At 42.2% G+C, this 20964-nt stretch overlaps 1 protein-coding gene across 1 annotated transcript; it reads left to right on the top strand.

Annotated features, from left to right (window-relative positions):
• The first annotated feature begins 3132 nt into the window (after nucleotides 1-3132).
• LOC125433484 (embryonic pepsinogen-like) lies at nucleotides 3133-20403 on the top strand. Its single transcript, XM_048498012.1, has 9 exons — nucleotides 3133-3188; nucleotides 4836-4995; nucleotides 11116-11233; nucleotides 11602-11720; nucleotides 13271-13470; nucleotides 14680-14793; nucleotides 15936-16080; nucleotides 17627-17725; nucleotides 20266-20403. Exons 1-9 carry the CDS (start codon nucleotides 3133-3135, stop codon nucleotides 20401-20403), a joined length of 1149 nt encoding a protein of 382 aa, XP_048353969.1.
• Nucleotides 20404-20964: the final 561 nt, after the last annotated feature.

The following is a 20964-nucleotide window of genomic DNA, read 5'->3' as shown; positions in this document are numbered from 1 at the left end:
GAGTGATCATTATTTCTCTCTCTCTCTTGGCCTTACCCACCTTTCAGGGTTGTTGTATGGACAAAAATGGCAATTATATGCAGAGGCATAGCTCTAAGGGGACAGGGGCACACGATGCACTGGACACATGCCCCTGTGGGGGTGTGGCGAGGGCATGGCGGGGGCATGATGGGGTGGGACGTGGTGGGGGTGGGATGTGGCGTGACAGAGCATTCCAGGGTGGGGGCAGAGGATGCACCGGTGCACCAGGTGCTTTCCCCTCTTGCTACGCCTCTGACAATATGTCCTGCTATGAATTTTTTGAAGAAAGAGCAGGATAAAATGTATTCATAATAATTATGTTATCATAGGTGTTTAAAGGGGTTAGAGCAGCATAGGGTCATTCCAATTTAGGAAATTTATCAGCTATTAAATGTCATTACCTATATCAATTTTAAATATTTGAACAGAGTCTAAAATTTCCTCACCTATTGTGCTCAAAAGATTAGGCTTGAGGATTTTCAGATAAAAACTGTACATTTACTTTGGCCATACAATGGTGGTCATTCATCAAAGGCATGTAGAACATTAGCCAACATTTCTCCCTTTTTCTTTTATTTCAGTCTTTTTATTTGACCAACTATTTGTTTATGAATGGTGAAGGCTGCAATCTGATGTACACTTTAATATCAAATATGATAAATAGGAATAGATCTGATTGCATGTAGTGGAAATTGTTTTTAAGGAAACGTGCTTAATCAGTCTGTAAGAAATTTTTTGGATGAAATAATACCATACAAAGATCATTACAGCTGCAAATGGAGGATTGTTTTATGGATGTGTACTTTAATCCAGCAACAGGGCTGGTAAAGCAGATGACTGCATGGGGTGCTCAAAACCTAGGGATGCCTGCCAAGCTATCACAGTGCAGCAGACAGAGATCTGTTACCTGGGCTTTTGGAAGAGGGGTGCAGGGAGAACAAAGTAGCTCATTGGCTCAACGGGAACCCCCACACTTTAGGGCAGATAGTTGACAGCCTTTTGCTCCTGCTGCCATAAAGCATAGACACAGGTTTAAAAGATGCAAAAAGACCAACAAGTATTGAGAAAGCAAATAGTATATTGGTCAGCAACAAACTGGAAAGTTAAAATAATCTGGGGGGAAATGGCACAATTGTGGTCCCCTGACTTTGTACTTCTCAGCCCATCTCAGGGCTCCCGAAGTTACTTGCAGCATAATTCTAGGAGTATCTAATCAGAAGCAGGTCCTCTTATGTTCGGTGTGGTTAACTCCCATGTATGCATGCTTAGGATCGCAGACTTGGAGAGGTTTAAAAGCTCTACCTGTCCCAGTGACAAGACCCTTCAGGAGAGCTTTTTAAAGAATGTAACAGCATATGATAAAACAGGAGGTGTAGAGCATCCATAACTGTAATTTGCCTTGGGCAACAAAATTTTATCCAGTATATAACTAATGTAATCTTATTTAAACTACATAATATGACCATGCACGTTATTCCAGTAGTCCATATGAACATATGAAGCTGTAAGGCTGAACACACTCAAACAAAGTCAACTTTAATAAAAGGAACGAACTTTATTGAATTGTATCGCCCTAGCTACAGGGTGCTGAAACTGGGGGTTCTTGCCCTCAGCTCCAGTATATGTAGGGTGTACAGTGGGCGGTGGCGGGAATGGGAGTTGTTGGGGAAAACAAAACTGAAACTTACTGGAAGTACGGGGATTGGGACCTGGTCCTGACAGAAGCCGCATTATAAGGAAACATTGATCCACCTAGCTCAGGACTCTTATTGGCAGCTGCTCTCCAGTTTTTCTCCCCCAAACTCTGTTACTGGACATCCTTCACTGTAGATGCCAGGGACTCAATGTTTATATGCTGAGCATGTTCTTTAACACTGAGCCACAGCCCATTCCTATGACATTCAGCGTTGAAAATTTATTTCAGGTGTCCCATCTCATGTCAGGACCTAGGTTTTAAACTTATTTATTTAGAAAAATGATATGCTGCTTCTCCTGAGACCTGCTCAAGACAGCTCACAAGGTAAAATCAATACGATAAAATCCTAAAAACTAACAGCATAAAAGCCAGCCATAAAACCCTAGTAGACTAGGTATTCAAAATAATCCTTAAACTGTAACTGGACCATTAAAATAGCTTTAAAAAGATGGAATCTCTCTCTTAAAAGCCTGGGTAAAAAGCAATGTTTTGACCTGGTTCCTAAATGGCAGATAGATAACAGCTAGGTAATTTCACTGTATTATCTGCTAGGCAAAATGTTATTGTTTCACACTGGAAAATGTTTTAAGAGTTACATGCTAGGACAAGTCATCTGAGCAAAATACAGTAAAAAATATGCACAGTGAAGCAGTTTTCCTTCCTCTCCTTTATCCCTCAACTTTCTTAACATCTGGGACCAATGTGTACCTCTCCATCAATTACAGATACAGAGGAACAGGCAACCTAAAGTGCCAGCAAGGTGTATAAATGGCCACAGGTAACTCACAAACCAAACATTTATGATTCTATTTTATTTTACTTCATCTATACTCTGTCTTTCTTTCTGATGGGATCCCAAAGCTGCTTACATTGTTCTACTCTCCTGCATTTTATTACCACAAGCCTGTGGGATCAGGTTAGGCTGAGACTGGGTGACCTGTCCAAGGGCACCAGCATGCTTCTATGGCTTGGGGAGTGAGGATTCGAATCTGCATTTTCTAGATTTCAGTCTAATATTCTAACAACTACGCTACACTGGCTCTCAGTTCCAAATACTATGATCAGTTCAATGAATAATCCCAAAATAGAATCCTTCAAAGTGTCACTAGAGATTTTGGATTAGTGATCATCATTCAATGTAAATTACTTGTGTGTGTTAAGCTCAGTCAGTGTAGAGGAAGGAGGTAAATTAAATAACCTTTTACAATAGAATACCAATGGAAAGGAGTAGGATACACTTAGTAAAGTGTTTGGTCACTTGGCTGGCTTCCCAGGTTCCAAAACTGGGCTGGATTTTCTATGCTAAAATATGGTAATTTATTTTAAAGATAAAGGCAAGCCCTTCTCAGGCTATAAAATAAGAACTGCACACAAGAAGCACCGGAGAAACTGAATTGGTCTCTTGAATAAGCAGGATGAAGTGCCTGGCAGTTCTCTTCACAATTGTTGCTGTCACCGAGTGTATCACTAAGTAAGTCATCAATTTGTTGTTAATATTTGCTTCACTGACAGCTAATTGATTGCTTCAAATATCATGGAAGGCAGATTGAAAAACCCACACAACAGTGCCATGTACAGACAGGGTCATTTTCCTACAAGCACAGGGAAACACCAAGGTTTGCAAGAAAAATCACAGTTTTCTTTTAAAAATTGACAAGGGCTTGCAAGAACTCCAAAAATGGAGAAGTGTTGAATGAGCAGTTGGAGACTATCAGGAAGATTTTCAACCATGGTGAGTGGGAGTGAAGGTGGCTGCTGGTGGCAATGAGGTGAGGACAGAGAAGAAGTCTGGCAGGTGAGGAGAGAGGGCTGGCAAGTGGGGCTAGTCTGAAAGAGAAGAAAGTAGATGGTGGTGGGAGCAGCCACAAGCCAGGAAGGAAGCCAGGTGGGTAAACAAGTTGGAAGTGGTCAGAAGGAAGAAGCAGATGCATCCTTCTTTCCTTCCCTCTTTAGTTATCACTCTCCACAGGGAGAGAAAGTGGACAAGTAGTGGTATTCAGGAGGAGGACATGCGGCTGTTCCTTTCTCCTTTCCTCATGAAGAACTCATTCCGCACATGCAGAATAATGCACTTTCAAACTGCTTTCAGTGCTCTTTGAAGCTGTGTGGAATAGCAAAACCCACTTACAAACCGTTGTGAAAGTGGTTTGAAAACACATTATTTTGCATGTGTGGAAGGGGCCGAAGAGAAGGTGGGCAAGCTGTAGTAGCAGCAGCAACTGGGGGAAAGGGTAGGCATTACTGCTCCCTCTTTCTCCTTTCTTCCCCACACACCACAGCCCACACCAAAGAGAGATTGTGGGCGATGGAAGAGGAGGAGGAAGCTTTCCTCCATCACCACACCTGTGAGTTTGTCACAGGTTTCCACTTGTAAGACTACATTTGAAAGGATACACCCCTCCACACACATATATTCAAAAGACCAAAATTTAATGAGCAATAAAATGTATCGCTAGCAGTACCTATATAGTTGCACAGAGAATGAAAACAGGCTGCCTGTGGTAATGCAATAGGACTCTTCGTCTTCAGTGACTCAGTGACAGGATAATGCCAGAGGGGGCAAAATAAAATGAGTTCCAGCTTTTTAAGTTTATCCCAGCACAATACTGCACTGCTGCAATGATGAGGAAAGGTAGAATTGCCATGCTGTTCTCTGTAATTCAACTAGTAAAGTCTTAGTAGTACTCTTTTAAAAGTTACAGAGATGAAAAACATCTTTAAAAGGACTGGGAAGAGTTCCATTTACATAAGTCAACAAAAGGAGAACGCTAAATGTATAGCTTTCTCCTTTTGACATTAAGGCAAATCATCCAAAGACTCCACTTTTGGGACCAGTGCTACCATCTGTTACTGCTGTGTGAGTACCATTAAATATAATGGACTACATATATGAGGAACTATATGCAGGACTATTGTTTATAATGGCATTTCTTGATAAAGATTTTGGGCAGTCATTCAGTTAGATTCCCTCAATGCTTTAATTCAAGAGAAGTTTAGGGCTGTTAAGAAATAGTTAAAACCATAAATACATTGTTGTTTGTGAGACAGAAAGGCAAGTCTTGCAATTGACACATATCTGTGGGGAAGATATCTAGTAATTTTGTTTCCCGAATACCAGGGTTCCTTTGGAGAGAGGGAAGAAGTTGAGAGACGTTCTCAGAGAGAAAAATTTGCTGGAAGGTTTTCTTCAGAGGCACCCTTATGACATTGGTACAAAATACCACACTTTTTCCAGTGCTGCCCAAGTGGCCAATGAACCACTTCTGAACTCCTTAGATGTGAGTAGATGCTTTGGTGTTACCAATCTATATATATAAAAATCTAAACGTGTGTTTGTCCCTGATGGTCTCCCTCAGAAGCTGCTGGACGGATCGCCCCCAAATTTTCACAGGACGTCCCTCCCCATTCTGGGCAGGTAATCGGACCTTCAAATCGCTGAAAGTCCATACCTGAGCCAGGTAACACGTCTTTTTCCTGGCGCACCAGGCCATGAAGCTGGCTGTGTTTAACTGTCACCCTTAGAATGTTTGTGCAGCATGTCTGTGGCCTAAGGGGTTGGTTTGCCCTTAGAATGTTCGCTCAGATGGGCAGAGATGAGCAGTGAAAACAGTAACTAGGTAATACTGTTAGGTAATACGAGTGGAAGTGAAACACATACACACTTTGCCACGTGAGACGTTAGGTGGCGTTCCCCCCTTCACACGCTGGTAACTTTCACTCTCTGTGCCTCACCCACTGCTACCACACAACACACATACTCTCATACACATCCAGCTCATCCTCACACACCTCACTCTGCCCTCCCTCACATCCAACCACCACTTACCCACTTCCTCACCCATATTCGCCACAGCTCTCTTTTACTAAAAGCGAGTTGGAGTTTGCCTTTTTCTCTAAGAAAATCTGCGGGATGGGGGCGAACCAACACTACCGGCTCCGCTTCTTTTGCACATGGCCCTTTAAGAACCCAAGGAGCTGGCCTCGATTTGAGCGCCTCACCACCCTGCCTCTGCTGCCTGACTGGGATAGCCTGCTTGCCCAGTTCTGCCTTACCCAAGCCAGGACTGTGCGTGTCAACCAGCCTCATGGACAGCGCGATTCGCACTCTGGACTGTTCCGTTGTGGAATCGAAAGGGTTACCTTATACTAAAAAAACAAGACACCACCATATAACAATGTGCATTGAAAAGGGAAAGAGGGATTCCATTTGATCACCCCAAAAGGCTATGCTGTGGATCATTGGACCTGCATGGACATCTGTGTGGGTTGCGGACTGTGATCAGAAGGACAATTACCACAGCAACGCGTGGCCGGGCCTGCTAGTTTATCATAATATAAAAACATTTTGCAAAGATTGCATGATATTCACTTTAGATCATCCTGATATGCCTGCAGCTGACATCCAGGTTTTAGCAAAACAATGCACTCAATCCAGCAAATTACAGTCAATACTAATTCTCACAAAATGCAAAAGAATGAGACAAAGCCAAGATATTCTTTTGATTCTGGTGATGTTTAAATTATGACTTGCTTTTGCTGCATTGCGTTCAATTAATTCAGGCATGATCTAGCCAAAGTAATGAGTCTAGTTGCTTTCACATACTTAATTGTCCCACTTAAATAATTTAGGCTTAAATATGTTTAACTTTGGCTGTTGTATTCCAAAGCTTCCAGGATATTTTCCTCAGGAAAAAGTGAGCTCAGCCAAAGCACTTGAATTAGATCTTTTCTATGCTTTTCTATGTTATCTACCTATGTCGGTGCCATTGTTTCCAAGACACGGCTAGGGAAAACAATAGTTCCGTTGTTTCAAGTCAGTTATTACAGTTTTAAAATATAAGTTACTAACTCTGTAATTTATAATGCCAATAAAGGCTTTGGAATTGGAAAATATAAGAGCAACTCAGCTGGATAAGAGCTGGATCAGAAAAGTAGTTCTTAGAATCATAGAGTTGGAAGAGACCCCAAGGGCCCTCAAATCCAATCCCCTGCAATGCAATGCAGGAACACCAGTTCTTCTGATCCAGCATCCTGTTTCACAGAGTGGTCAACCAGTTACTCTCTTGGCACTGGCTTTCAGAGGTTTGCTGCATATGGAAGTTGCTTTTAGTCACCATGGCTAGTAGTCATTGATGGACCCATCCTTCATAAAACAATCTAATCCCCCTTTTAATGTAATCCATGCTCATGGCCATCACTAATTCCACTGGTAGTGAATTCCACAATTTATTTACTTGTTGAGGCAAGAAGCATTTTGTTTTGTCTTTCTTGAATGTATTGCAACTTTGTTGGGTCTAGTATTTGGGGAAAGGGAGAAAAGGTTGGCCATTTATGCACTTGTGGCCTCATTTGCATTGATCACACATTCCCTTCAGATTTGATTCTCATTGATGCATGGTTTCCCCTCTTTGGAATTTATTGTGCTCTCAGATCAGAGAATCCCTGCAATTTCTGAAAGTTCTCGAAGTAAGACTTTTTCTGTCCCTTTTCAGGAAAAGTGAAGGAGATCCATATACATTAGGCTTCTGGTTTTCTTCTGGTTTTCTTCTGGTTTTCTCACTCCTCCCTACCTTTTCCTGCCCACACAACAGCAGTTCCTCCCACTCTTTTAGCCACTATCAAAAAAGCTTTCTTTCTTTCTTTCTTTCTTTCTTTCTTTCTTTCTTTCTTTCTTTCTTTCTTTCTTTCTTTCTTTCTTTCTTTCTTTCTTTCTTTCTTTCTTTCTTTCTTTCTTTCTTTCTTTCTTTCTTTCTTTCTTTCTTTGTTTAAACACCTAAGCTCTATCACTCCCACAATAGACCCTGAAATTGATATGAAATTTACATGCAAAGTAGAAGATGAGTTGGTTTTGACATCCACTTTCTCTACCTTTAAGGAGACTCAAAGTGGTTTACAATCACTTTCCCTCCCTCTACAACAGACACCTTGTGGGATAGAGAAAACTAGTCCAAGGTAACCCAGCAGCCTTGTGCAGGAGTGGGGAAACAAACCTGGTTTACCAGATGAGAGTCTGCCACTCATGTGGAACAGTGGGGAATCAAACCCAGCTTTCCAGATTATAGTCCACCACTCTTAACCACTATGCCATGCTGGCTCTACCAATGCTAGACCAAAGAGGGAGGGGGTGGGGAAAGGCAGCATGGCAGGTAGCCTCCCCAAATGGAGGTTGCACAGAAAGAACAATGAAGTAGTGGGAAGGAAACATGGATAGCTCAGCTAGGGACATTTTGCAGGGGAGAATACCTGTGTAAACAAAAGAAGTGGTAAAATCCACAATGAAGCAAAAGCTGTGGGCTAAGTAGTGAAAGCATAAGTGGTATTTGTCTCTATCCACTTTCTCTACCCCATGCATAATTTAATAAACTTCTCCCATGTTCCCTATTCTCACATTTTTTCTAAATTTAGAAGTCCCAGGGCCTTTCCCCACTCTCGTCGTTCCCCTCCATGCCGCGCGCTGCTCCCAGTGCGCACCATCCCAGGCGCGCGCCTGGCCGTCCCCATGACCCCGCGCTCTGCGCGGGGCCATCAAAAGGCGCCGTTAAGAAGAGCGCCTGGGATGCTGGCGCTGAGGGGCACGACAGCAGCAGCTTCGGGGCGGCTGCGCTGTCGCGGCCCCTCTCAGTGGGGAGTGTCGAGGGACCCCGCGCTACTCTCCTTGAGTAGCGCGGGGCTTAAGGTAAGTGGGGAAAGGCCCCCAGACTCTTTAGTCTTTTCTCATAGGAAAGGTGATCCAATCAACTTGCCCTCTTCTGTATTTCCTCCAGCTCTCCCATATCCTTTCGGAGATATGGGGACCAGGCCTCATCATAGTACAACTATACTGAGACCCCTTCCGCACACACAAAATAATGTGTTTTCAAACCACTTTCACAACTGTTTCCAAGTGGATTTTGCCATTCCGCACAGTTTCAAAGAGCACTGAAAGCAGTTTGAAAGTGCATTATTCTGCATGTGCGGAATGAGCCTGAGGCATGATAATATTGGCCATTTTATTTTCAGTTCCATTCCTAATTGTAGTCGACCCACGCGGTCAGCGTAAGAACGAGACGAGACGCGGAGATAACATCTGGTGGAGATCGCCAGAAGCGGGAGACCGGAGGTCCGTGTTCCTAGCGAGTCTCCCGTCTGCCGGTTCCTGGCACCTTTTATTGTTACCCATCGGGAGCAGGAGGACGAGGGGGGGAGTTCCGGGAGAACGGGGAGGCGGGAGGTCGGGAGATCATCATGTGATGCATGATCTCATCTGGCTACGTGCGGAGAGGAGCGTACGCGTCTGAGCCTAATCCTCACCTGGGGGCAAGACCATTGTCCCTGGGCGTACCCGGTGATTGAGTCGAACAGTTCATGACCCGTGACTCATGGGGATGAGGAGGCGATGCGACCGGCACGGGCGCTGCTGGGTCGGCAGTGCACTACTACATCTCCTCCTTTTTACATTTTAGAAAAAGTGGGACCGAAATGTTAAGCGATTTAAAGGGACGCTTGTCTCCGCTTGGTCAAGCTGACCAAGCTGCTTGTGTAACATTAGAACTTGGTTGCGGGGTAAGGGAAATTCGGGGGGAGGCTTCTTACACACGTTACAGGCAATATTAGACACGCATTGAACGAAACAAGATCCGATAACAAGGCACACAATTAAACCAATGCAGAGCTGTACAATAGCACTCAACCATCCTCCCGGCAGCCAGCTCCAGAGGGCTGACCACCAATGGGGCAAAACATCATACTTCAGATTAGATACAACTTCTTGCAGCTCACGCGCTCTTCATGTGAATCAACTGGGAATTATCAGAAAGATTAAACAGTACACATATTATGTACATTCTCACAACCTTGGTGATGTAACAACAACAAGTAATCAATAGCGGCACGATTGTCTAGGGTCGCTTGACGAAGTTCCTGCTGCTCGGAGGCCAGGGCATCCAGAGCGGTGGAGGTGGAGTTGATGGACTTCGCCAAGGGCACAGGCCAGCCGGCCAATAGTCTTAGCATTGTAGGAAGCAAGTCCGGGGACTCCCACTAGAAGTTAAGCGAGGGAGACGAACTCCGCTTCGGAGAGGGCGACCGCCGTCGCTCCGACAGGACTAATAATCCCCAGTATGAAGTTTGCCTTTTCATTGTTGCCTCTTCATCCAGAATCTGTGACAAGATGGAAGATTAGTTTGCTCTGGTTCCACTCATTGTAGTTTTTGACATAGTAAAGTTGTCTGAAAATGATTATTTCGTGTGGTGAACATTACGTTTGAACATGCCTTTCCATAGTGAAAGCTGGTATTTACCATGTTCACTATCTTGAATTTAGGGGTTTGATGATTTAGGTGATTTAATGATGGGTAGGTTATTAATTTTAAGTATTAGTAAATTGTTTTAAAATGTTGTGTGCTGCCCTGACCCCAACCATGGCCAGGGAGGGCAGGATACAAAATTATAAACAAATAAACAAACAAACTAAAATATCACAGTACTAAGATATATTAACAAGATGTATTATGTATTATTATGGATGTATTATTATGGATATAGACTGAACAATGACAGATGAAAGATCCATTATATGTATTATGCATGTTATTGCTTAAAACTCAGCTTCAGAAATTTTGTAGGTAACTGTAAAGACTGGGAAGAGCTGACGAAATGGGCTCAGCATCCTGCAAAATATTACAGCTGGCTGAAGTATTCTCCGATTCCCTCCTTTCAAGTTGGATGCTATTACACTGAAGACTGCACAAGCAGCATATAGCATACCTTGCCTTGCTATTTGTGGTTCTGGTACCACTGTTTTTGCATAATCAGGATGCTATGACTTTAAGGACAGACTTTTCTGGATATAGTGTACCTTGCCATGTAGTTTTGCGGTTCTAACCTGTTTGTGTAATAGTGTATTTTGTGTAGTATTTTGCTTTAGCCTTTACTGTGTTTGTTGCACTAATGTAAAATTTGTTGCATTTCCTTTGGGCTCATGGTTTGATGTCTTTGTATGGTTCATTTATCATGACCAAACAATACCTAGATTTTAGAAACTTACAGTGCAATCCTAAACTGTTATACCCTTCTAAGTCCATTAGCTTCAACAGACTTTAGTCAGCTTAGAAAGGTATAACTCTGAATAGTATTGCACTGAAGCAACAGTAAATAATAGCCTGCATGTTACATTTCTAGCACATGCAATATATATACATACTGCCATTTATTACATTGGCATGCATTCAGGAAATTTCTTTTCCTTTTCACACAATCTCTTAAGCGGTGTGTGTCTTTCTGTCTTTTTTTCTGATTTTGATTAGGTGGCATTCAGATTTATTGTAATTATGATACACATTTTTATTATGTTAAAATGTTCAGAAAGGTATAATAGGAAATAAAATCTGACAACATATATGTATTTTATGAATCTCTAGACTGAATACTATGGAACAATCTACATTGGAACTCCTCCACAGAAATTCACTGTTGTTTTTGACACTGGATCTTCCAATCTTTGGGTACCCTCCAGTGACTGCAGCAGTCCAGCATGTCGTAAGTAACCAAGTGTATCAACATTCTAGGCCAAAAGCCAGGTAATGCTATTGATTAAGACTAACCAAAAAAACTCAAAACAGTGTCCTGGTTTTTTTGTTCTCAATAATTTTTTTCCAGCCTGCTAAACAGTTTGAGAGAACTCTGAAGTTTCCATCCTGGTGTGTGCTATTTTGGTTGGTTTTAACAAAATATATTACATGGTTTTTGTGTTTGGTTTTAGACCAACACAGCTACCTTTAATTTCACAGTCGATCAAAGTAATTAGCATAACCTCATGCCAACTACTCATTATATAGAGCTTCTGTTCATACCTACCATTTACTAAAAACTTTTTTTTAAAAAAATGCTGTTTTTCTAACTTTTAGGAAACCATCAAAGGTTCAGTATGTCCCAATCTTCCACCTTCCAGAGCACACAGCAGACTATATCCATTGAATATGGTACAGGAAGCATGGAGGGAATCTTAGGATACGACACAGTGATGGTAAACAATAGTAGAGTAATGTCTTGGAAAGTAAACCAGAGGAAGTAATCAATGGCCATCTTTGCTGTAGGTCACCATGACCAGCAATTGTCAGCCTCTCTGAATGCAGGGACTATGATTTCAAAATAGTGAACACCATGTATCTTTAGGAATGCATTTTTAAAATAGCAACAGTAATGCTGTGAACCTAACGTTATACACCTAGAGTAACAAAATCATTTAAATTGAAGGTACTTAGGTCAAAATGGGTTTAAGGTTGGGTTTTATCTCTGAAGTATTAGATATAAATACACAAGCAAGTAAATAAATAAATATGAACAAAGTAGAATTAATACATAGATAAAATCAAATATATTTCAATGAACTGAATATATAATGCTTTAACATATTTGAAGCTATAACCATCAGATGAAGGTTCAAAGGGGGGCGGGGGAGAGAGAGAGATTTAAAATACAGTGTCCTCTTCCCTGTGTTATACACTTGTGACTCAATCCTATATAATACTGACCGGAAGTGAAGTTATCTTAACTCTGTAGGATAGTGAACATTTAGGATCCAATCAAATGATCTTTTGTGCAAACGGCAGAAAAACTGTGGCTGAGATGGCACAGATAAAGCCAGTCCGTGTGGAATTCTGTGGATGAGGCCAGCATTTGGGTGGCCTGCTCAGCACATAGCAGGTTCTACTGTTATCTGGAAAACACCCTGTGCCAATTATAACTTACTCTGTCATACACAGAAAAAGTTATGGCAACTGGATTTTATACTGATGGGTACATAGTTCCATTTTCATGGATTCATATTCATCAGAAGGATGGGAAAATATATCCAGTTTCTTATCAGCTCGGGAAGGCTTTCATTGATCAGCTTTTATGCATCCCTTTACCCACTCCCAGGGAAACAAATTTCCTATGAAACGTCATGGTTCCAACATGGTAATTATTTTGCCATGGTTTTCATTAAGGCAGGGTTTCACATAATAATAGGATATTGACTGGAGATCAGTGTGATTTTACTGCACATGCTAAGTGTGTATGTACCACACATCTATATATACCCTCTGGTAAAATGACAGGGTGACCAACTAGTTACATGCACACTCTGGTAAGGTACCACTTGGTTAATGGTCATATAACTGTAATGTAAAGATTAAAATACAGAGGAGTTTATGCTGGTAATAGGTATGGTTGTGGTGGGATAGAAATCAGTACTGCAAAACCAGACAAGCAAAGCATTTCATAAAAACATTAATAATTTACTCTCTAAATGCCATTTTCACAATAGGTTATCCCTGGAATGTTCCTTTGCAGAGTTAATCCAGACTACGCCCGTTGATTTGAATGGCCTTAGATTGGAGTAACTCCAAACGGAATTGTACCATGAATCTTCCTACATATTCTAAGACTACAATAGCACCCCACTGATCTACATCCCACTGAATTGAATGAGGTTTTCTCCCAGACAAATGGAATCAAGACTGCAGCCTTGTCATTCTTTAGCGAAATCCTGTTCTGTACCTCATCAGTGAAGGAATATTTTCTCTCTCTTAGGTGTCCAGTCTTACTGATGCTCACCAGATGTTCGCTCTCAGCACCAATGAGCCTGGCTTCATCTTTGTCTACTCTAAATTTGATGGGATCCTGGGATTAGCCTACCCCTCCATTGCTATTGGTGGAGCAACTCCTGTGTTTGATAACATGATGAGTGAAGGCTTAGTGCCACAAGATTTATTTTCAGTTTATCTCAGCCGGTAAACCATAGCTTTCTATCATGAGAAGATTTATATCATTACTAGGGAATGGACAAAGCATTTATTGATTGATAATGTACCTGAGATTGTTTCATACGCTGGCTACCACTTTACCTGCAGCATTCCATAAGACAGGCGGCCCAATCTGTCGTCTAAGTAAGATATTGATGAATGTGTTGAGGCTCACACTAGTACAAGTGCAATGCTGCAATCATAAATCCTTGTCCCCTTAGCATTGTAACTGGAGAAGAGGGATGCATTGTAAGAACCATTTCAAATAATTACTTTTAAGGCAGAGGAGTCATTATGGCTATCTTCCCTCTCACTCTTTGGATGCTTTCAGTGGTTTTATGAAACAAGAATGACCAGAGGCTGTATCTTCAGAGGTTGTTGTAGCCTAGTCATTTTGAGGATATAGAAACCTCTATCATTTTACCACTTAGGATCCCTTTCAAGTGATATGAATAATGAGGGGAAAAGAAGAAGAGTTAGTTTTTATGTCCCACTTTTCTCTACCTTTCAGGAGTCTCAAAGTGGCTTACAATCAGGTCAGAGTCTGTCGCTCTTAATCACTATGCAATGCTGGCTGTCTTGGGATATATAGAGAGCAAGGCAAATGATGTCATTATGTAGAATAAGAATGGTGGCATGATTTGCTTTTGCGATAGAGGTTAATCCCAAAAAGTGGTTTAGCATTTTTGAAAATATTTTCAGAGTGTTGGCTGAGGGGGGCCACGGCAGTGGAGCCTAGGTTTTTATTAAACTAGCTGAGTTTTCTCAAAGCTTGACTATACTGAAAAATAGCACAACTCAAACATAACAATGAAATCTGCTTCCCTCTGCTGTTGCCTATGCTGTCCAAGTCTTTTTAAAAGTAAGTTGTTAGGAACCATTACAGTCAGCTTTAGCCTCTGAATTTTAAAGTTTAACTGCAATGCTGAGTTGAGAGGAAGGGGGGGTACAGCAAGGAATTATTGTCTTCTTATATTTAATCAGGATTTTATCTCTTCATATCCATAGCTATAAGAGAGCTGAAAGTCTTTATGAACCATCACAGCTGCTGATAGGATACATAACTGACTTCCCTCTGTCTCTTTTGTAATGGGAAAATTTGAACCAAGACATAGAAATATGATACTTTTTGATTTGCAGCTGGATGAATATTGAATGAATGGCTTGTAAACAACCTATCATTTATGCATATTTCAGAGAAACAACTGGAAGTGTAGTCATTTTTGGTGGAATTGATGAATCATATTTTACTGGTTCCATTAACTGGAATCCTGTCACAGAACAAGGTTATTGGCAGATTGCTATGGACAGGTAAGCAATTTAGCAACACTAGTATTGGTATTATTATGGAGTCCCATATTTTAGTATAATTTGAAAATACTATAAACCAAATGTCTGTGTAACGTTTACATTCTATGTATTTATGTCTTTTAAAAAATTCTATCCTTGGTTATTTCCTTACATTCAAGGCAGCTAACTATGGATCAACAAGGTGCAAAGATACAAAAAGATCTCTTAAAAAGTTGGGGGGGAAAGGAAAGGAAAGGAAGAAGGTAGAGAGGAAGAAAAAAGTCAGTATCGTTATTCATATAAACAATATGTCAGCAATTTGTAGGTGGCAGCGGTTAGAGAAAGTTATCAACATGAAAGAAAAACTACAGCATTTATATATATATATTTATTTTCTGCTATTGCAAGCACAGATCAGGAGTCCACCTCACTTTATGAACCATATAATTGCAATGGCAAATATTTGCATTACAATGACAGTTGTGTAATTGCATCTTACCCCATCCAATCTCACCAATAAGTTTGTTTATTTAAATATTTATATCCCATCTTTCTTTTTGGCTCAAGTTTGAAGTCTCCATCCATTTTAAGGACACTTGCTTCCAATCAACAGCCCCATCCAAAGTTGTGGAGGGGGTGTGTGTGGAAAATGGGTCTTTGGCAAATGTGCTGGCAGGGTGGGCAATCTGGAAGGCAGATGGGCCCCGTGGACCTCTGGGCCCCGTGCCCAATTCAGAAGGGTGGCTGGCAGTCCACCCTGCATTGGCATCCAATCAGATGCCAGCACAAGGGAGGTGGGCCAGGGAATTCCTGGGGCCCACCCAGATTTTCAAGCTATGGGCACCATAGCCATTCAGAACCATGGAGGACTTTGGGCTGACTGGGGATATATTTTTTGTTCCCATTTTCCCAAAAAGCCCTCTGGATGGGGCTACCCCTGGCTCATCTGTGGGAGGAAGACTCCTTAGGCTGTAGGAAGGCTGCTTGAACGATAGTTGGATCTACCTCATGATTCCCAAAGCTTGATGTTACATCTTAAAGCATTACCTGCAATGGGAGTATGATGGCTAGCTAAGCACCCAACTATCACATCCCATTTGGCTGCAGCCATATTGTTTCCAGTACATAAAATTATCAGCATCTCACAATTTACAATGTCTCAGTATTTTAGTGAATGGCGAGGAGATTGCCTGCAGTGGTGGTTGTCAAGCGATAGTTGACACAGGTACCTCTCTCTTGGCTGGCCCACCAGCTTCCATATCCAAGATACAAAATGCTATTGGTGCTACTCCAGCGAACTATGGCCAGGTAAGATCATGCTAAAATATTTTATTCTTTGTCTCTGAATTTCCACTGTTGATGGAGGGACACGAAAGTTGATCCTCGACACCCCCCCCCCCCCCACATCAATCCTTAGGCAGGGCTCAAGTTTCAGGTGCACCTAGAAAAGTTGGGACTTATCTTAGTTTCTATCTAAGAAAACTAAGCCAGTACATTAGTGACAAGCATTGTGTTTTTTCATGATGCATATGTGTACATGCAGGATCACAAGGAATCATGGTTTAGAAGAGTGGAGTTCTACCTTCCACTGGATATATCAGAGTTAGATGATGGGGAGCAATGACCATTAGAGGGAAGGCTTAACTGGGCTGGCACCACATGGGAGAGTTTCTGGCTCAATAGCACAGTGCATGTTTTGCATGCAGAAAATGGCACCTGGGGCAAGCACTCAAACTGTACCCTCCCCCCTTTGTGGGTGTTATGCCTCTATTGATACATGCCAAAATCACATTAGCGCTTTTTGTTGTTGCATCACACTGACTACTCATATTTAATTTACTGTCCACCTGTATCACAAGTTCGTGTACTCATACACTACTACTCAGTAGTGTAACTCCATCCATAGAAAAGCGGGGGGAAGAGGGAGCTGGGGTGGTGGCAGGGGGCAGCAGGGGGGAAAGGTAACTAATATTCCCCACCAACACCAACACACTGCTGCAGCAGCAAAAGTCTGCGGTTGCTTTAAAATTAAGCTTAATTTACTTTCAGGCAAGTGGTGCTGAGGGTGGGAGGAGATTGGGGGTGGGGACAGGCCAGAGAGGATGCTCTTTCCCTAGCCTTGTTCCTTCCCTCAGTCTCCTCCTGGCTGCCACTCACCTGGAATTAATTAAGCTTATTTTTAAAGCAACCACAGCCTTTTTTTAGGAAGCTGTGGGAGCAGTAGTGGAGGGGTGGCAGACAAGATGCCCCCATGAAACTGATGTCCGGAGCAAGAGCCCTCCCTTGCCTCACTCTTGTTGTGCCCCTGAGCCCAAGTTCAATTTCTGGCACTTCTATTTAAAGGATTATAGATAGAAGATATTGGAAAAACTGTTTTCTGCCTGGGCCCTTGGAGACCTGCTATGAGAGTTAAGTATGCTGGGATGAATGATCCAATTTGATATAAGGCAGCTTCTTCTATGTTCTTATTAATTTAGTGTGCCAACAGAACTAAATCCAGAATGGGGAATGTTTTCTCAGACCAAAGTTTATGCTGTACATATTATCTGGTCAGAGTATAGTTTTGTGTATGATGACAAGGTGAGAAGCTATGGATTCACTGACCTGTAAATTTTACATACTTGTCTATAGGCCACAATATGCTATTCAAAGTGCAACACTATATTGGATGGTTTTTTGGATTAAATTCCAAAGCATTGAAGTTACTTAAGATGGCAGGTCTGAACATTTCCTGAACATTCCTGTTTAATTTCAGTGCATTAACAATGAATGCCTACAACCTTCCTCTAATTTGAGGTTTGCTAGTTTTTATTATCAGAATAACAGAAGAACTCTCTTCTTTATGTCTTGCAAGTATGACATCAACTGCAATAACCTCTCCAATATGCCTGATGTTGTTTTCGTGATCAATGGAATCCAGTATCCACTGACTCCATCAGCCTATACCAATCAGGTACGGAATGAAACACTTTTGTCCATCATAGGGATGCAGGTTCAAGGAGCTGCCTTGTCTTGGTAGCCTCCATTGCAGGACAGCAAGATGAATTTCCACAGGGAGTTTATATCTGAGGTCCTGAAGCCAGAGGCGTTCCTCCCATAGGGCAAAGTGGGCAGTTGCCCTGGGCGCAGCCCTGTGGGGGGCGCAAAAACTGCAGGTTCGTTTGTGGGATTTTTTGTATTTTCAGTGTTTTTCCATTTTTGGCCTGCAGAGGGCACAGTTTTTAGGCTAGCAGCACCAAAATTTCAGGGATGTTTTGGGAGACTCTCCTGATGCTATCACCCAGGTTTGGTGAGGTTTGGTTCTGGGAGTCCAAAGTTATGGGCTCCCAAAAGGGGTGCCCCTATCCCGCATTGTTTCCAATGGGAGATAATAGGAGATAAGGCTACACCTTTGAGGGTCGATAACTTTGGACCCCCTGAACCAAACTTCACCAAACCTGGGAGGTATCATCGGGAGAATCTTTTACTGATACCACCCAGGTTTTGTGAAGTTTGGTCCAGGGGGTCCAAAGCTATGGACTCCCAAAGAGGGTGCCCCATCATCCATTGTTTCCAATGGGAGCTAACAGAAGATGGGGGCTACACCTTTGAGGGTCCATAACTTTGGACCCCCTGAACCAAACTTCACCAAAGCTAGATGAGAATATCGATAGGAGAGTCTCCTAAAGATACCCTGAAAGTTTGGTGCTGCTATGCTTAACAATTACACCATGACAGCAGGCACCTCCCAAATTTCCCCAGATTTTCCTTTTAAAATCCCCCTGCCTTTGAAATGGATTTAAAGGGAGAGTGAGGTCCTGAGTTTAAACATTGAAAGTGATGCTGTTTCGAGATGAGGGGAGAATCGGCCCCAAAATGGCATCACTTTCAATGTTGTTTCATCAGGAACCCCAGGTCTCCCTTTAAGGTGGATTTAAAGAGAATCTGAGCTCCCTAGTTTAAACACCATTGAAAATGATGCTGTTTGGGGGTGGATTCCAGCATCACTTGTTTAAACTAAGGAGCCCAGATTCTCCTTTGAAACAATGAAAGTGATGCTGTTTCCCCCAATCGGGGGGACTGGATACAACACCATAAAATGTTTTCACAGCAGTAATAAAACATTTTGAAAGCATTTTCAAAATGTTTTCAAAAATTATTTCTGCTGTGTGGCATGCCCATTGCTGTGTTCAGATTTGTGAGTTGGGGGATGTTCTATAATGTGATGGTGACTTTGAAACAACCTGGTGTAACAAATCATTGCTTGGTCACAGTGGGGGAGGGTGGCTGCCCATGGGGGGGCGCTAAACTCCAGTTTGCCTAGATACGTGGCGTAGCTACAAGGGGGGGTGCGCGTTGCATTGGGCACGCGCCTGGGGGGGCATCAAACTCAGGTTTTGCCCAGGGCTCCAGTTTGCCTAGTTACGCCACTGCCTGAAGCAGAGTACCTGCAAGGGAACTGAGCACATGAATGATTCATCTGCCTGTCCTGCATGGGTTGTTAGCCTTAACTGTTTGTGCACAAGGTGCTTGTGTGCAAAGTTCCCTTTCACCAGTGTTTCCCATTATCCCTTCTGTACTGAGACAAAGGGTCAGCCTTGTGCATTTGTTTTGTGCATCTTAAAAGTATGCACTACTATTTATCTCTGTATCTAGATTGTTTCCCTCCTCCTTTCTTTGTGAAGGTCATATTTCTACCTTCCATGCTTAGGGTCTAGGCATCCATCTCCCATTGTATTGCTCTCTCTTGCTGTTTTTATCAGCTAACTCACAGTGTTGCCTGTTGTGCTCTTGCTCTTGTAGTGAGCATTCTTCCTTTTCCATGTGACCCTGATCTCTTTCTCTTGCAATAAGACTGGTCCCCTCACACAGATACCAATACAAATGTGTCTAGTGCAGGATTCTTTGAACAATTCCCAGACGCAAAGTGCATTGGGCAAGCTCAGATCTTTGTCACCTACAACAGGGATGCCAGCCTCCAGGTGGAACTTGGAGATCTCCCAGAATTACATCTCATCTCCAGGCTACCGAGATGAATTCCCCTGGAGAAAATGTATGCTGTGGAGGGTGGGCTTTCTGGCATTGTGCCCAGATGAGGTCTGTGTCCTCTCCAGGCTCCAGCCCTAAATCCCCAGGCATTCCCCAACCTAGAACAGGCAACCCTATCTGCTTACCCTAAGCTGGCTGTCAGGGAGGACCTGGAAACCCAAACCTACTGGTCCCACTTATTGGCTTTTTGTCCACTGGATCACTGGAAGCTCTGAGAAGGGAGACACTGGGGGGATTTAATCAAAAGCTTTGTTTTCAGGGATTTAATCAAAGCCTGTTTTATGCATTGTGTGTAGGAGGTCTGTGGGACTGGCTCCGTGATGCTAGCAGAACCATGGAACTGCTCTGCTCTTTGTCATATTTTTAGCATACTGAAAATGTTCAGTTTTGAGTACTCCATTTAATAATAATATAACATGGAGAATTTTCTATATCTAATTGCTACCCTTTTCTTCCCAATTCTAGGTCATGCAAGGAGATTGCACAAGTGGTTTCCAAAACACATCTGGGGACCTCTGGATCCTTGGAGATGTGTTCATAAGAGAATACTACAGCATTTTTGACAGGGCAAACAACCAAGTGGGACTAGCAAAGGCTGTTTAGAATTATAGTGTCTTTAAACAAACAGCATGTCCATGTAACCATCCTTCTCAAATTCTATTTTAGCATCATAGCACTACATTTATGTTAAGAAAAATTGATTGCATCATTTAAAAGTAACATCTGTCCAGTAAGACATGTATGAATACAAAATTATGAATGTCAAATTTGTGTACAACAGATGAAATAATAGTCCAAAAATGATTATTTGGAGATATTCACTTCAAAAAGCCTTTAACTAATATCAGTGAAGCTGACTGGGAGGGGGGAGGTGGTAGAAAGAGAGAAGATAAGATTCAGAAAATTGACTCAAGGGTTCACTCTAGCTGACATGGTGAAAAATCTGTGTATTTCAAAATACCTGCTTTGAAAGGTGGACTGTATGCACCTTCTTTACATGTAGAGGGTTCAGGGTTTTTTCCAGTTCAAACTGGGCTCTCCAGTTAAAAAAAAAGAAAAGAGAAGATCAGGTAGTATGTGATGTGAAAGAGCTCTGGTCTTTCCTGGAAAGCTGCTGCTAGTCAGAATTGATAAGCCTGCCCTTGGTAGACTAATAGATGGACT

The sequence above is a fragment of the Sphaerodactylus townsendi genome, linkage group LG05 (genome assembly GCF_021028975.2).
Source record: "Sphaerodactylus townsendi isolate TG3544 linkage group LG05, MPM_Stown_v2.3, whole genome shotgun sequence".
Taxonomy (NCBI): Eukaryota; Metazoa; Chordata; class Lepidosauria; order Squamata; family Sphaerodactylidae; genus Sphaerodactylus; species Sphaerodactylus townsendi.
Note: the sequence above shows the minus strand (reverse complement) of the source record. Positions and strands in the feature narration are given on the sequence as shown.

What these genes read in the sequence shown, in the direction of transcription:
- LOC125433484 (XM_048498012.1), top strand. Translation starts at nt 3,133, where the DNA reads ATGAAGTGCCTGGCAGTTCTCTTCACAATTGTTGCTGTCACCGAGTGT. An exon ending in CTGCAGCAGTCCAGCATGTC is followed by an intron (nt 11,234 to 11,601) that starts GTAAGTAACCAA and finishes TCTAACTTTTAG; the next exon opens with GAAACCATCAAAGGTTCAGT. An exon ending in TTTTCAGTTTATCTCAGCCG is followed by an intron (nt 13,471 to 14,679) that starts GTAAACCATAGC and finishes TGCATATTTCAG; the next exon opens with AGAAACAACTGGAAGTGTAG.